Raw genomic sequence first — 16,480 nt, 5'->3', positions numbered from 1 at the left:
GTTGTACTTTAACCTCTTCTTTCACATTTTAATAATTATTTAGTAAACCCATTGAAATGATAGAGAAATGTAAATAAGTAGTGTTGGGATTATTACAAAAATTGAAATAATCAATCATCTAAGAAAAGGTGAAAGTGCTACAAGTATAGCATTGGCTTATGGAATAGGAAGAACAACAGTAAATAATATAAAGCATGATGCAGACAAGATGAAAACCAAGTGTCAAAAATGGAAACACGACAGTAATGTTAAAAGTCGTAAAATAATGAAGCTTGCTAAAAATGAAAACAGTTGGATGCTGCAATGTTTCAATGGTTTGTTCAAAAACTTAGCCAAGAAATTCCGTTGTTGGGACCTATAATAATAGAAAAAGCCATTGAAATCAATAAAAAAAAAGGCGGAGATCCTTCATTGAAGGCTAGCATCAGATGGTTGGAAAAAAGTTTCGCCATGGTATTCGACAGTTGTCGATCCAGAGTGAGAAGCCAAGTGCAGATAGAGCTGCAATTTCTGTTTATTGTGAAAAACTTCAGAAGGAAATAGCTGATCGAAGTTTGGTTAAAGACGAAATATACAACTGCGATGAGACTGGCCTTAATTGGAAGGCACTACCTCAAAAGATACTGGCCTCAATGATTGAACATATGGCACTGGGATATAAGATGCAAAAAGCTTGCATCACTATAATGGTATGTGGTAATACCAGCAGCAGTAGTCATAAATTGCCTTTGGTTGTAGGAAAACCAAAAAAGTCTAGATCATTTAAAAATATTGACTTAAATGCTTTGCCAGTTAAATATTGCTCACCAAACAATGTGTGGATGAGCAAAGATATTTCATTATTGGTTTCATAAAATATTTGCACTGTGTATGATCACATTTGGCATCAAAAGATTTAACAAAATATACAATGATGGCAAAATATTATTACTTTCTGCCAGCAAACACGACATCTCTCATTCAACTGATGCACCAAGGCGTGATTGAGAGTATGAAATGTCGTTATTGCAAAATGTTCATTCAAAAACTTGTTTCGGCAGGAAATTATATGTGATAGTTTTGGAAAAGCTACACTATAAAAGACAATTTTCAATGTTTGCTTTAGGATGTTCCTGTTCAAACAGTACAAAGAAGCTGGAATAAGTTGTGGCCAGAAATATATTCAACTGATACAGAAACCATTCCAAAAGAAACCTGAAATTTTGCAGTTATGTTCTTGCTTTTAAAAATATTTCAATGGAGGAAGTAAATGATTATGCAAAGAGTGATGACAATTTCAGATAATTCTGAAATTGAAGAAAAAAAGCTGCTGCCGAGTAACAAACATAATTAGCCATTATGAAACTGTTATGAAGCCATTATGAGGTAAAAGAAGACGCTATGTAAGTGTTACTTTTGCATAAAATTTGTAACCTTGCCTCCCAAAAGGCTTGAGGGGGATTAAAACAAAAGAAATTGGCTGACTTTTTTAGAAAAGAAAATTTAATTATTTTTTAAATTTCTTTAATGACATTACTAGAACAATTTAATTCAAAATATTAAAAAACAGGTATGTATGTAAATATTTGTACTATGAGTTTTACCCCAGTAAAAAAATAGTTTTAATTAAATTTCATTAGGTTATGTATTATATAATAAAATAAGCAAGTTAGATGACCCAGTCTATTGTATGTATATTTTTAATGTACATATTCTGTTCTGTTTATTTGAACATCTGTCATGGTCTCAGTCCCTGTACCCTGGCAGATAATTGAAGTTCTACTGTACTATTAAGGATCAACCTATATTGTCAGCTCTTTTTCTGCTTTATTAAACTGTTCAGTTCATGTCAATAAGAATTTATAGTAAAAACTTAAGTACCATTTGTTAATTGCTCAAATCAATATTTTAGCAAAGGCTTATTTTTCAGTACTTACCAGAGGTACGAACATTTTTTGGTACTTACCAGAGGTAAGTACCGAAAAATGTTCAGTTCATTATTCATAGGTCTCAGCATCCTCCAATATTTTCTTAGCAGTATACAAGTACATTTGTGGCTTTTTTGACTTTTTTAAAGTATTTCAAATTTCCCTTATACTCTCCCTCACTATGCCATCTACTCAGTTAGTGGCTGTTTAGCATCTTAAGCTATTAGTCTCATTTCCTGAAATTAAAGCCCATGCATATTAACATGTTTTAATAACTTTGTCAGAAACATTTGATTCATTAATGAATGGAAGAAATTTGTTGCTTTCCATATGCTGAGACATGTAACAGCTTAAGTAAACTGGTTTCTTTTTATAATGTTTAGTAAATTTATTTCAGAGATGGAAGATTCCTCAAATCCACTTAGTAGCATTTTGGGAGCTGCAGCATTAACAGGAGCTGCTGCTGTTGCTCTTGCATATTATACAAGTTCAAGGCAGGTTCCAGTAAATATCCCAGTGAACTTAAATCAGCAGTCTGTGGAAATCTCGGTAAGTTTAATTCTCATGCTTTATTTCTTTTTTTTTTCTCCCCTTTTTTTCTAGAAGTGTGTATGCTTCTTTATAATAAATCCAAACATAATATGGATCTATATTACTTTAGGACAGTGTATGAGTTGAAGGCTGAGAAGACAGAAGACACTTTTTGACATTAAAACAAAAGGTAAACTGCAGGCATTATCAACCCACTGCAGGATGGAATCCTCCTCAATAATTTATGCTGAGGGACATAATCTGCCATGCTGGTCCAGTGCGGGTTGGTTGGCAGATAAGACTGTATTTAGCAGTCAGGGGCTCTAACCCCAGTCTACTCAAAGAGTGTGTACTACTGCACTCCTGCCCCTGACCACTAGGCTACAGAGTCCTATTGGGAAATATGAAGGAAGGTTGCTCCAAAGAACCAAAATAGAAGGAATAAATGAGCAAGAGGAAAAGTTGATTCTGTGAGTTTTGGAGTTGAACAGTGAATGGATGCAGACTTGTTGCAGCGTGCGTTTGGATGAATTTAAGAGATGGTAATTACAGATGCACAGAAATAGTGGAGAGATTTTGTAAGAGAAGAGTTATTAATTAACATGATTTTCCTCTTTTGAATAGTGTAGAAACTTGAAGTTTTGGGGGTGCCACCCAGCTTTGGGAACAATATTCCATTGTAGAGAAGACTTTGAATGCATACAGAGTGCACCTCTGTAGCCAGATGGTCAGGAGCAGCAGTGCGTATCACACACTTCTTGATTAGACAAGAGTTCGAGCCCGTGAATACCAAATATGGAGGATGCGGGAAGGGCAGGGAATGACCACCGCATATCCCTGTAGCGATATGGCCTTAGTTGCTAATGCTACTAAAAACCAAATAATAACAACAGCATACAGAGTGAATAATTTAGAAGAAAAGTAATACCAAAAAGTAATGAGCAAAAAACATTTTTGATCCAGAGGAAGTAATATTTGCGATGCACTCTATGCCAAGATATTAGAATTTGGGTTAATCCCTAATAGAGATGTGTGATTGAAGATGAGCTTAGGAGCAGTATGTCTCTTGTGAGAAATAAAACAGGAATGAGTTTTAGAATGATTGAAGTCAAGTAATTAGTTGTTTCCTTTGCCTGTTTGGAGACTTACCTAGAGATCATCAATTTATGAAATTGGTGGTGGATATATGGAGTTGAAGCTATTTGCACATGGCAGGGATTCAGAAACCTGAAAGGTAGAATGTAGTGTGCCATCATTAGCAGAAACTATAGATAGGATTTCCAGTCAGTGAAAGAAGCCCAATAATATACAAGAGAAAAAGTAAGAAAACTGAACAATAGGTAGCTGTCTGTCTACCCTTAATTGCAGTCAGTGGTCAGAGTGCTTGCTGCCCATTTGAAAAAAGCATAAGGTGTGAACTGTAAAATGGAAGTCTGTTTAGAATACCTTTATGATAAAAAGCCTTTGATATGTCTGGATATGCTTGAGTTTTACCAAACATTTTGATCAGATTTTTCTATAGTAAGTAACATAATCCAAGATATCAACACTGAGTCCATGTTGACAATCGTTTATCAGATGGAAGGTTTTGAGATAGTGTAAGAGTTGGTAGCTGATGGATTTTTCTTAGTTTGGAAAGAGTAGAGCTAAGTGCAATGAGATGTTAATGGAAGGGAGAGGATTTGTTACTTTTTAGAAACTAACTGGATATGAGGATTTACAAGAGTTGAGCTCTTTAATATTAACCATATGATGAGAGAAAGCCACAGGCTTATTTTGCACCATCCAAAAAGTAAAGAGTAGATTAGAAAATAGGCAAATTATGCACTTTCCTACTCACATGGATAACAGTTGTCATTTTGAATTTCCTCAAGTTGTCAACATGTGAAGGCAGCTTGTTCCCATAATCAGCACCTCTCTGGTTAAGAGAACTTTCTATAAACCATTCTAAGCCTCTTTTTCCGTAATTTGAATTTATGGCCCCTATTTCTGGAATTCCTTCTAACAGTGAAAATTTGCCTTCATTCATTTGGCTAACCCCTTTCAGAGCCATATAAACCTCAAGCAGATCCCCTAAATTAGCACAGTCCTTTAAGTGGTAAAATACCATCAGGAACTGGACTATCCTGTATGCTGAGTTTCAGGTTATTTTATTTTATTTTTTTTTCTCAGCTGAAATTGACACACTTGGGACATGAATAACAATGCCAGCATCTTAGAATGCCATGCTGCAGCCTTAGCTGGCAAAATGTCTGCAACAAACCTTGGGGACAATGTGTGCTTGGTTTCATTTAAATCATGGGTGATTCAAGAAATTTCTTCTGTTTATACTCTGGCATGTTGGACAGACAACTTATCTAATACCAAGTTTTGAGACTATAGATTCCTGTAATATTTTTTTTTACATGTTGTCAAAGTCTCTTTATACTCTGGCATGACCATTTGGTCAAGGAGTTAACATTTTAACCATCTAAAAGAATTAATGCAATCAACTTATTTGGCAGTCATGCAGACTTGGATCACTGTTGACTCAAATATCTATGCTAGTGAAATCTTGTACTTGATTACTTGGCTATGTGTTTTTTTTATGCACTGTTTAAGCATGAATAATTAGTGTTTCTTCAAAACCTCGCTAGTTTAGATGGATTTGGGAAGGGAAAAAAAAAACATTCAAAACCACTCACCAAACAATTATGAGGAAATTTACTTGTATAAACTCAAATTCAGTATAACCCTGCTTGGTTTTACCTTTGTGTGTCTGTTTGTTGATGTTTTGGATATTCGTGGAGGATACATGTTCCATGACCTTTGTCTTGATAATGGATACCCAAAGTTGGATCAGAAACATTGACAAGAATGCACTGTTATTTAATGTTGGACTTGCTTTTTGCTAGGAAATGAGTACTGTATAAATAACTTCAAGCCAAGTGCATAATTTTTAAAGAAATTCTTCCCACAGTTCCTCTCATATCCAATCAATCATGTTATTTATATCCACCCCTTCCCCTACTCCACCTTTATGGAGAAATTGTTTCCATGTAGCTCCTTGATTTAATTTTCAAGTAGACTTATTTTATTCTCTGAGCAGTTCTTTGGTATATTAAGTTTTTTGGATGTTATTACTCTATCAGCCTTATTTAGATTTATTCTTTCTTATTTGTGAGATGGTTGTTAATGCTGTTCTCGTTCTTGGTCTGAAATCTTTAGGTGTTTTGAGCAAGAGGTTGTCATTGTCTCTGCATTTCCATGAACGTTAAATTAAAATTTAGGATTTTTACAAAACTTAATTGGATTTGCCATTGTTGTTAGATTGGAGAATTAAGAACTTCCTCTGTTTATTTCCATTTTCTTTATGCATTCTTGATTTGGTGTTATTCACTAATTTCATCCTTGAAGTCTGATCTAGATGTGTAATTGTGCATTCACACATTCAAAAGTGCTTAAAATTTAAATTCTGGTGTGTCATTTTAAAGTTTGCTTGTAGAGGGATCACAGCTAATGTGGAGGCAGAAGGTGAGTGACTGAATTGGGTACTGTGTATTCAGAGATTCCATGTTGATATGACAAGGAAAGTGAATGGGTGTTTCATTAATTAAGTGGTAAGATGGTGGATTTGAATATAATGGACATGCAATATAAGAAGGAAGTATTTAATAAGATTGTGCTATTAGCTTAATTTAAGATCTCCAGTTGTATCTATATCCGACTTTTTTTTTTTTTGCTAGTATTAGCCAATATAGTGGAAGCAAGCCATAAGCTTTTGCTGCACCATCCCAAAATAAAATAAAAATAATGAAATTGAATAAAAAAAAGTGATAATCAGCAGTTAAAAAAAAGAAAACTAAATCAAAAAATAATTGAAATATACCCTGAGATATAAAAAGTAAATAAGAAAATATACTAATTATGTTCTTTTGTGTAGATAACTAGTTGATCTTTTGAACTTCAAACTGTCAACTACCTGATGACAGTTTGAAGAATTTCTCTGTTTAGAAAGAGTGGAGGTAAGTGCAGTGGGATAATAATGAGGGGGGGGGATTTGTTAACTTTTTAGTAACTAGCGTGATATGAGAATTTCCAGGAGTTAAACTCTTTAGTATTAGCCATATAGTGCAAGGAAGCTACAAGCTGTTTTTTCAGTCAAAAAAAAAAAGGAGCAGATCAGAAAATAGGCAAATTATGCACTTTTCTCCTAACATGGATAACTATCCAGTTGAACATTTGAATTTCTTGAAGTTGTCAGCCTCAACTAACTGCAGAGGCAACTTGTTTCAGTAATTATTTTTGTCTAAAAGAACTTCCTGCAATCCAATCTAAATCTCTTACCCCATAAATTTATAGGGTAAGAGGTTAATCCCTAAATTTGTGCTCCCCTAGTTCTAGAATCCTTTTATAACATTAAACTTTGCCTTCACTCCTTTTACTATCTCTTCTTAGCCTCGTAGATCTCGATCAGCTTACAAAGGGAAGACTTGTAGCTTACATAATTGATCTTTCCTTGTATGGTTGCCCTTTTACTGATTTCACCATGTGGGTTACCTAGTTTCTGGACCCTTTCAGGAAGATCTGTCATTTTTTTAAATGAAATCTCCAAACTTGGACACAGTATTCGAAGTGCAGTCTTATAATTGCCTTATGCAGTGAGAACTCCCTATCTCTGTAATCAAATGTGTTCAATAGGGCACTATGGGCCTCTCTTGCTACATGTCTACATTACTCAGAACCTCATATCTAATCATATTATAATTCCGAAATACCTTTCTTCCTCTTCTGTTTTTAATTTAACCTGACCAAGTGCATAAATTTATAGTTCTGTTCCCCGAGTATAAAACCTTGCATTTTACTGCATTAAAACAGAGCTACTACTTTCTTGACCATCTTTGAAGCCTGTTCAGATTATTCTGAAAGAGTTAATTTCTGGCATCATGCCCTCTGTCCTTTTGGTATTGTTTACCAAAATCAGAAATGAGTGGGCCAGTGAATTGATACTTCAGGTACCCCACTTCTGATGGTACAACAATCATTAGAATATCGGTTAATCAAAACCCTCTGCCTTCCACTTCATCTCAGAATGTTGCCAGTAATCTCGTCAAGACAGCAAAGTCACCTTCATCACTTTAAAGCCATGTGCCTTTTTGTTCATCAGATTTACAACTAGTGTCTTATTGGGAAGCATGCAATGAGCCTTGTTTTGTCACAATTGTCCAAAATTTGTCTGGAATATAGCCATCCTCTTGTATGATAACTTTTAATTGTGATGGATAGTCATCAGCAGCCTTGGTGTCTACAGATTGAATTTCGTCTAAAACTGCAGCCCAGTGAATTCCATGCCTGTTCTTCCATCGACTGAGCTGCTGTTTCTCACTTTGAATTTTTTCTTGTATGCTTGTATTCCACTCTGGTTATCTTTCCAACTTGACTCCTGATGATTTCATTAGATATAGGTGTTCCTTCTACACTCTTGCATGATCCATGTGAACACTGCCTTATCCAGTGGGCTGTTGCTTAGCATAGGTTAGCTTCATCTTTTACCTCCCCCACACCCATGTGTCAAGATACCTCTGTTTGCATTTTCCATTTTAGTAAGCCCACTGTAGCTAGTTTTAGCATTAGCATATGATGCAAGAAAGCAAGCCCCATAATTTTGTCTAGTTCTGCCTTGAATTTATTTAAGCTGTCCAACTTTCCACAGTGACAGATAGAAGCTTGTTCTGGCAATCAACCACCCACTGGCTAAAGACAATTTCTTCACATCTATTTTAGAACTGTCCTCAATTTGAATTTATGCCCCTTCAGGTGCAGGATCTGAGCAAAAGGAAAGAATCCCATCAGCATTGAGCTTGCTCAAACCATTCAAGGCCTTATATACCTCAATCAGATCACCTCACAGGTGCCTAGTCTCCAGACAAATTTGCAGAACTTAAGCTTATCCTGGTAACAGCAGCCCTTTGTTCCACTTACTAATCTTGTTGCCCTTCTCTGTACATCTAATAGCTGAAACTTTTCTTAAAATGAGGCCTCCAGACCTGTATGCAGTACTCAGTGTGGCCTGATCATTGCCTTATACAAGGAGATAATCACCTCCTTATCCTTGCTATCAAAACTCTTATATCATTGCCAAGATCCTATGAGCTACTCTTGCCGCATGTCTGCACTGCTCAGAAAATGTCATGCCTGACTTGCACAATTATCCCCAGATATTTTTCATTCTCCACTACCTTGAGTGTAGTTCCACACAGTTTGTATTTACTCTGGGGTTACTGCTACCCATATGCAGTACTTTGCATTTGTCAATGTTGAACTTCAGTTGCCACTTATCTGCCCAACTTTTCCAGATCTTGTTGCAATAGCACACTGCCATTAATAACCATGCTAACCTTTGAATCATCTGCATACTTCTACAATCAGCCTGATATACCTTCAGCACACTGCCATTAATAACCATGCTAACCTTTGAATCATCTGCATACTTCTACAATCAGCCTGATATACCTTCATCAATATTATCAATAAATATACAAAACAACAGTGGGCCCAACACAAACCCCTGGGGGAACTCCACTAATACATAAGTCCACAAGGAGGAGTGTTCATTGATTACCACTGACTTCTACTCAACCATCCCTTTTTATCCATTGTAGCAACTTGCCCTTAATGACATACTGCTCCAACTTGTACAGTATCAAAAGCTTTCCTAAAATCCAAGTACTGTATATGATATCAAAATTATTTTTTGTATCCAGTTCCTTTGTTATCACATCATAGTACCAATCAAATTGGTGAGACAAAACTTCCCCTTAACAAACCCATGCTGTTTGAAGTATAGCTGCAGTGTTGTCTAGATGATCCTGCAGTGCTTCTTTAACTGCAGACTCCATTATTTTCCCCTTTTTCTTGAACTGACAATGCTTTTCTTTTCAGAACTTTCCATGGACTTTTTTTTTTTTCCCTTTCTAATAAAAAAAAAAAGAAATTTGGGGAAACACTAACATTATGTAGAGCAGCAGTTTCCCAAACTGTTCTGTTCTGTGGAACACTAGTGTAACGTGAAAAATCTTAATTACTAATTAAAAAAATAAATAAATTTTGCAAATTTGTAGGATACACCACTTTTTTATCGTAATTTTTAACAATTTTTTTTGTTATTAATGTATTGGCTAATAAACAGACTGCAGAACACTTTATTTTGGTGGGCTTTTGTATAAATAAATATGCATTAGAGGTAATGACATCATGAAAAAGTAACAGTATAGTGGTCTAATATTTCTGAGATTTATCCTGGAGTACACAGGTTGAAGGAAGCGAACTGATATAGTCACTCAATTCACTTCCTTGTATAATTTTTTTTAAAAATAATTATTAGTATTTAGAAATATTGTTATTAAAATATGTGACCGTGGATTTGTGGTTGGAAAAAGGAACTTCAAAATGAGAAGCAAAGTACAGTCAAGCGTTGCTTTAACAGACTAATATGGGAGAAGGGGTGTACGTTACTGCTGAAAGTCTGTTAAATTGAATGTAACCTGGAAGGGCATTTCCCCCCCCCCCCCAATCCAAAGTGAAAAAACAGGCAACAACTAATAAAAGACCAAAATGAAAGTATGACATTTATTTGAATTTCGGCTTTACATGTGTTGGAAATAAAGATGTTCCTGATGCACAGGTGTATTGTATATAATAAAATATTAGCAAATAGTTCTTTGGCTCCCGCGAAACTTGTGTTCCGTGAATATGTTGAGATGAAAAGTGTTCCATGACTTAAAAAGTTTGGGAAATGCTGATGTAGAGTAAGCTTATGTCCAATTTTCAAATGGCATCTGTAAACATTACCACTGTTGCATCTTTCCAGGACAGTCGAGTTTTTTTTTTCACATCACTGAACTTGCATTCTATAGCTGTAGTTCAATCAATAAAGTGAAATAGATTAAAGACAATTTTTTTTTAAATTAAATTAAGTAAAAAAAATATTATTTGACTGTCTTTGCAAATAGTCACGGATGCCTGCTGCAATCTGAGCAGTATTTGTGTAATACAAAGGCAAATGAGTCTTTAGGATGACTGAAACAACAAAAAAATTATAAAAATGGTATTATAAAGTTTTATTCGTAGGATGTCATGTGTACAGATAGCAATTGTGTTAATTGCTGAGAGGCCTATAAAAGAAGAGAAAAAAAAAAAATCATGCAACTAAAACAGTTCACCAAACCAGTAAAATGGCCTGGAACAAATCTCAAATCAATCAAATTTGAAGCCCGTGAAAAAGATGGGAGTGATGGAATTGGGATCCTGCCTTGGGAAAAGGGATTATATTAAGCCATGTTATATCGGATCTACAGTTAAACTTTGGTTGTTTTGATTAAATACCAGGCATTGGTATGAAACTTTACTGTTCTATTCTCAAATTATTTTTTTCCTTCTGATGTAAATTGGTTGCTGTTAATGTGACAGGTTTGATCTTTTAAAATTTATTACACTAAATTAAGAGGCAAACTGGGTATTATTGATCACTTAGGTTGTAGAAGAAATGCCTCATAGCTATTGATAATAAAATAAACTTGATTTTTTTGTTCTCATCATGAGATTTAATAGCACAACCATAATTCTGTTCACAAAAAATGCATAATCATGGACTCTTGATTTGCAAATGAGAATATTTGTATTGGAATTGGTATAGTTACAGGTATGCATATGGAAATAGACGCAAATTTTTGCATGATTGATGAGAATAAGATATGGGAAGTGTCATATGATCATGATGTAACATTATTATATATAGCTTTATGTAGAAATTCTGTATATTATACTTCTCTGACCAAACTGTTTAGTCATATCTGAGTAGGACAAACATTACTGTATCATACAACCTAATTGAATTTTTAAATATTTCTAATAATATTTTACATTAAATCTTAAATTTGTATTATATATAATTTGAATGAATTCATAACTTGATTTGCTTTAAATTTCATAGGAATCTGATCATGTGAGGGCCTCTTGCTTTTCCACTAATGGTAAACTTACTCAATTTCTGTATGAAGGGACTGAAACCATTCTTCAGGCAATGCAAAGAGGAGCAAAATTATCAGGTATGAATCTGATTTCTAACCCAGCTGGAAGTTTTGCAGGGTGCTAGGAAAATTATTTTGTAATGCCTTTTAAAAAATTATATTGCCATTGAATGGATTTTGATTTTCAAGAAAAACATTCTTAATTACTTGTAACTTTAAGATATCTTAAGTACAAATACCAATAAATATTACTGAGTAATCAATAATTTTTTTTTGCATCAAATTTCCTCTGACTTGATGTTTCCTTTGACAACTCATTCTGTCACGTGTGCTGTTAATCATTCTTAGCTATTGTTAAATGCAAATCAGAATTTGTATTTAACATGCCCATACACTGGTATGGGTAATTTGATTTATTACCATTTTTATTAGTGTTCACATAGCACAGTGGTTTTCAACTGGGGTGCCACATAAAATAAGTTGCTTAAACTTATTTTTTTTATAATTTTTTTATTTCATTATAAAAAGGTGTACAGTATCTTTTTAATTTTGTGGTGATCTATAATTGATCTTTACCTAGTACCTCTATATAAAGAATAAAATTGTGTGTAATTTTTATAACTATATTATTGTAATAACTATGATATATATATATATATATATATATTAGAGATACAAAATAAATTAATTAGGGGTGCCATTATTTAAAAAAGATTGAAAACCACTGACATAGCAGAATTTGCAATTATGTATTCACTTGGCAGTTTGTATATTTCACTTTATTATATATATATATATATATGTGTGTGATGCAAAAGAAATGAATATGAAGCTATCATTAGAGACAGCAAATGCACATCCTCCACATAAATGAAGCCTAATTATATCTGATAATTAAAATAAATGTTATTTAAAATAAAAAACATCAGCCAGTAGTATGGCAGCGATAGTAGTGGGTTGATATGCTAAATAAGCAGTGCCTGTGCCGCCATCTATTCTTTTCCTTTCTATTATATAAGCTGGTTAAGCTTGCATTATGTCAGTGGTGTGGCTCTGATCAAGAGTGCTGTCTGTTCTATAGATTATTTCTCGCTGCATAAGGACCACCGCCATGCAAATCCTCTGCATTGGTTGATCTATCGGAGAATGGAAGGGTGGTTTGGTTCTTCGATATTTCCGTCTTTGCGATGATTTGTATGACGATTGAAATGCAGCGATTCCATGACCATTATTGGCCTCGTGGTCCTCTGTCGATATGGGGCATAATGGTCAGTCTATTATTTTGATATTTTAGTTTTTGTAGTTTCTTTAACCCTTTTTGGTGATAGATATTTCCAGTCTTTTGGAACTGGTACCTTCGAGGGGGGTACCGCTAAATTATATATAATTGGCATTATTTTAAATTTACATCGTTTTTAATAATTGGGTTTAATGACTAAATTATACAGGGGATTATCGACTACCTTTTTGTCTTATCTCTACTTTCCCTTCCCTGTTTGTTTATTTTATATTATTTTGCGTTTCGTTTCGCTCTGCATTTTTGCCGTACTACTGGCTGATGTTTTTTATTTTAAATATCATTTATTTTAATTATCAGATATATATATATATATATATAATTTTATTTTCTATTAATGAGACCACTTTTGTAAGTGGTCTAGTTAATTTTATTAACATGTTATTAGCGTAATTTATTTTTTTTTTTCAGCTAGTATAATTTTGTTGGTATCTTAGCAATCCTGATGTCCTTTTACACGTGTGGGAATCTTGCACTACATGAGTAGTAACAAAGAATTGCTATCTTGGTGTTCAGAATTGGCACTTCATTACTTGATATTAGTTCTGAGAAAAAATAATTCATTCTTCATATTACAAACAGGGATCTCTTATGTTCTATACTAATTATTTTAATCAAATAATGGTTTAATAAATAGGCCAAGACTATTTACTACATTATGATCGGTTGGAATGGAGATTTGTTGTTAATGGATTGGTTATGAGTTTCAATTTTGCCACATGCTGTGAGGTAGTTTGCTTAATTTCTGTTACATGTTCTGTTTCTTTAGAGCAGCATTTCCCTTTTTTTTTTTAGTCACTGAACACTTCATCTCACAATATATTTATGGAACACTTACAAGACAAGTTTAGCAGGAGCCAAAGAACTGCATGCTAATATTTTATTATGTACAATGCACTGTGCATCACAAGCATCTTTATTTCCAACACATGTAAAGCTGAAATTCAAATGACTGTCATACTTTTGCTTTGGTCTTTTATTAGTTGGCTCCTGTTTTTTCACTTTGGATTTTTGGGGAACAAAAGGCTGTGATTGTTCATCCTCACTCTGAAGTGTGACAATATTGTGTTTGTTTTCATCAACCACAGTTGCAATACTAGAAGTACTTGCTTCTTGTTTTAAAATTCCTTTTTTCAATCAGATTTATTTATTTTAATAATATATTTTGAAATACTGATTTGTTAAAAATTATACAATAAAGTGATTTTAGTTATGATATCGGTTTGCTTCCCCCTCTCTGTCAATCCTTGTACTCCAGGCTAAATCGCATAAGAATGGCATATTAGATCACTACATTTGCTACTTTTTCGTAGGTGTCATTACCTTGACGCATACTTCTCTATGCAAAGCTTGCCAACATAAAGTGTTCCGCAGACTATTTGATAATTTTTGTCATTATTAATTGAAATTTTTCATGGAACACTAGCATTCCATGGAATATGGTTTGGGAAACACTGCTTTAGAGGAATGTTTGTGATCTGATCAGAAATACTCTGATCAAAAGTGGATAGTTTTCAATGATTTGAAGGCGATAACTACTATTTTTAAAATAGTTGGTTATACAAATTTTTCTTGCTTTTTTGTGTGAATATGACATAAGAGCTAAAGCTGGTCATTGGATTAGAAAGACAAGGATGAAAAGGGCTAATCTCACACCTTGAAGCAAAAATGTAATGAATAAGCCACTTTTCTCTCCAAGCAAAGAAATTTTCTATTACATATAAAACTAAATAAAAAAAATAAAGCAGCTCATGTAGTCATGGATAAAGAGGGAAGCTGTTTTCTGTACATAGTTTCATAGTTGCTACCAAATTGCAACTTAATGTTTTAGGTAGTAACTAGAACTGAACTGCTTTGGTTTTGTTTTCTTTGTAAGGTTGTGTGTGTAATGCAATTTTTATTTTATTTTGTATGATATTTTATATAGGTGGTACATCCAAAAAACATTGGTAGAGCAATTTTTAACTTGCAGAAAAGGACTAAAAAAAAAAAATCCATTTAGAAATTAGGTCTAGGCTTTTCACTGTGTGCCAGAAGCACTCTGTATTCAAGAGTGGAAAAATGTTGATTTTAGATTTCTGCAGGAAAAGTTAAGGTAGCAGATTTGTTTGATCACCATAGCGTGTTTTTTTTTTTTTTTTTTTTTTTCCCCCTTCAACTGATGAACTTGATGGTGGTAATGACTCTCAGTGATATGCTGAAACTTTGAACTGCTTGCAGCACAGCGTTAAATGCCAACAACTGATAGAAGAATTAATCTGCTTCATGATAATGCAAGCTCATGTTGCCAACCCTATTCAGGCCTTGCTTTCAAAATATGTACCAGAAGATATTTGACCCATATATAGTTCAGATTTGTCACCATGTGATTTGCATTTTTGGTCCAGCAAAAATGCCATTTAAAAGGATAATTTTTAATTTTAATGCTGAAATTTTCAACAGGCTCAAATGTACTTTGAGTGGCTCTGTAACAATATGTAAACTGGTGGCAAAAACAATGAGAAATGAAATGATATTTCTTTTAGTTAACTGCTGCTGTGAAAAACATTACTTTAGTTTTTGATTGCTGCTCTATTCATTAATTTTGCTTCCTGTGACCAAAGTTTCAACTGCTACCTTTAATAGCAATTCTGTTTGTTAATTTTAGTTTCCAATTAAGTTAATTTTATATATATATATATATATATTTTTTTTTTTTTAATACAATAGCTTGAGTAAAAGATACGTATATTTTAATACAACAGCTTGAGAAAATACACTTTGATTAGGTCTGGAATTACAGTTGTGTTGTCTGTGTTTAACAGTCATGTGATGTGGATCAGATGTTTTCTCAGATTCATCAGCTTAATTATTTGCAACATGCTTTAAATTCTACCTTTCTTAAGAAGAATATATCCTTTTGGAGGTAATTAGGGACTTTGAAAATTCAGGGTTATTAATTCTAATATCAAAAATATGTTTTGTCAAAAAATAGCACCTGTAAAATTTTGAAAGGGAAAAACTAATCTATTTTTATGTGGCTTGCCTTTAGTTTTACAGATCGGATTCATGATCTGTTTCTTTCGTGATCTGCTACAATAATCAGACTGAGAACATTTTCCAAAACCGTACTGGAAGTAAATGTTCCTGTTTCAAAAAATTATAGATTAACTGTCTTTAATACACTTCTATATCATTATGTATGAAATATGTTAATGTTATTGCAAACAGCTAACTGCACTCAATTGTTGCCATATGATCCATATCTGTTTGCATGTTCATCATGCAGACATATAAGAATTGTTGATTAATACTTCACAAAAAACTGTTTTTCTCTAACGGAGTAGTCTTCAATTTTGTTACCAACTTTTTTAAGTTGGTTTCAGCGTGAAACAGAGTTCATAGTTGTGTGAACAGAATTGCAACAGGATATAACAAAGAACAAAATAGTTCTCACCTGTATCTAATTTTCATGGATAAAATTAATGGGTTAGTAACTTTACAAAGATTAAATTTCACAAGAATTATGGATCAATTGTAATGGATTTATATCACTTCTAATGCTGTGGGGTCCTTGAGTGACTTGCCTATTCTGTTACTTGTCTTCTGTGCTAGTCCTGTTGATACATGCACATAGGTTCTGATCTAATTAATGGAAGGAATAAAATAGGAAATAACATTATCAAAAATGTATTAAATTATGTGTAGTCAATTAATTCAACCTACCATCAAGAAATTAAAATGGTTGCGAGATTTTA

The 16,480-nt window shown here is 33.5% G+C and overlaps 1 protein-coding gene across 1 annotated transcript in view; it reads left to right on the top strand.

Moving 5' to 3' along the window:
* Nucleotides 1–16,480, top strand: part of LOC150081651 (long-chain-fatty-acid--CoA ligase 1-like) — a 254,279-nt gene that overhangs the window by 111,740 nt on the left and 126,059 nt on the right. The window contains exons 2-3 of the mRNA XM_090380577.1: nt 2,305–2,456; nt 11,410–11,524. Coding sequence (XP_090236703.1) covers nt 2,307–2,456; nt 11,410–11,524 — 265 coding nt within the window. The 5' untranslated portion in view covers nt 2,305–2,306. The remainder of the gene's footprint in view (nt 1–2,304; nt 2,457–11,409; nt 11,525–16,480) is intronic.

Source organism: Mastigoproctus giganteus, chromosome 8 (genome assembly GCF_048544385.1).
Source record: "Mastigoproctus giganteus isolate SK-2022 chromosome 8, ASM4854438v1, whole genome shotgun sequence".
Lineage (NCBI taxonomy): Eukaryota > Metazoa > Arthropoda > Arachnida > Uropygi > Thelyphonidae > Mastigoproctus > Mastigoproctus giganteus.
This window is presented reverse-complemented; position numbering and strand designations above follow the sequence as displayed.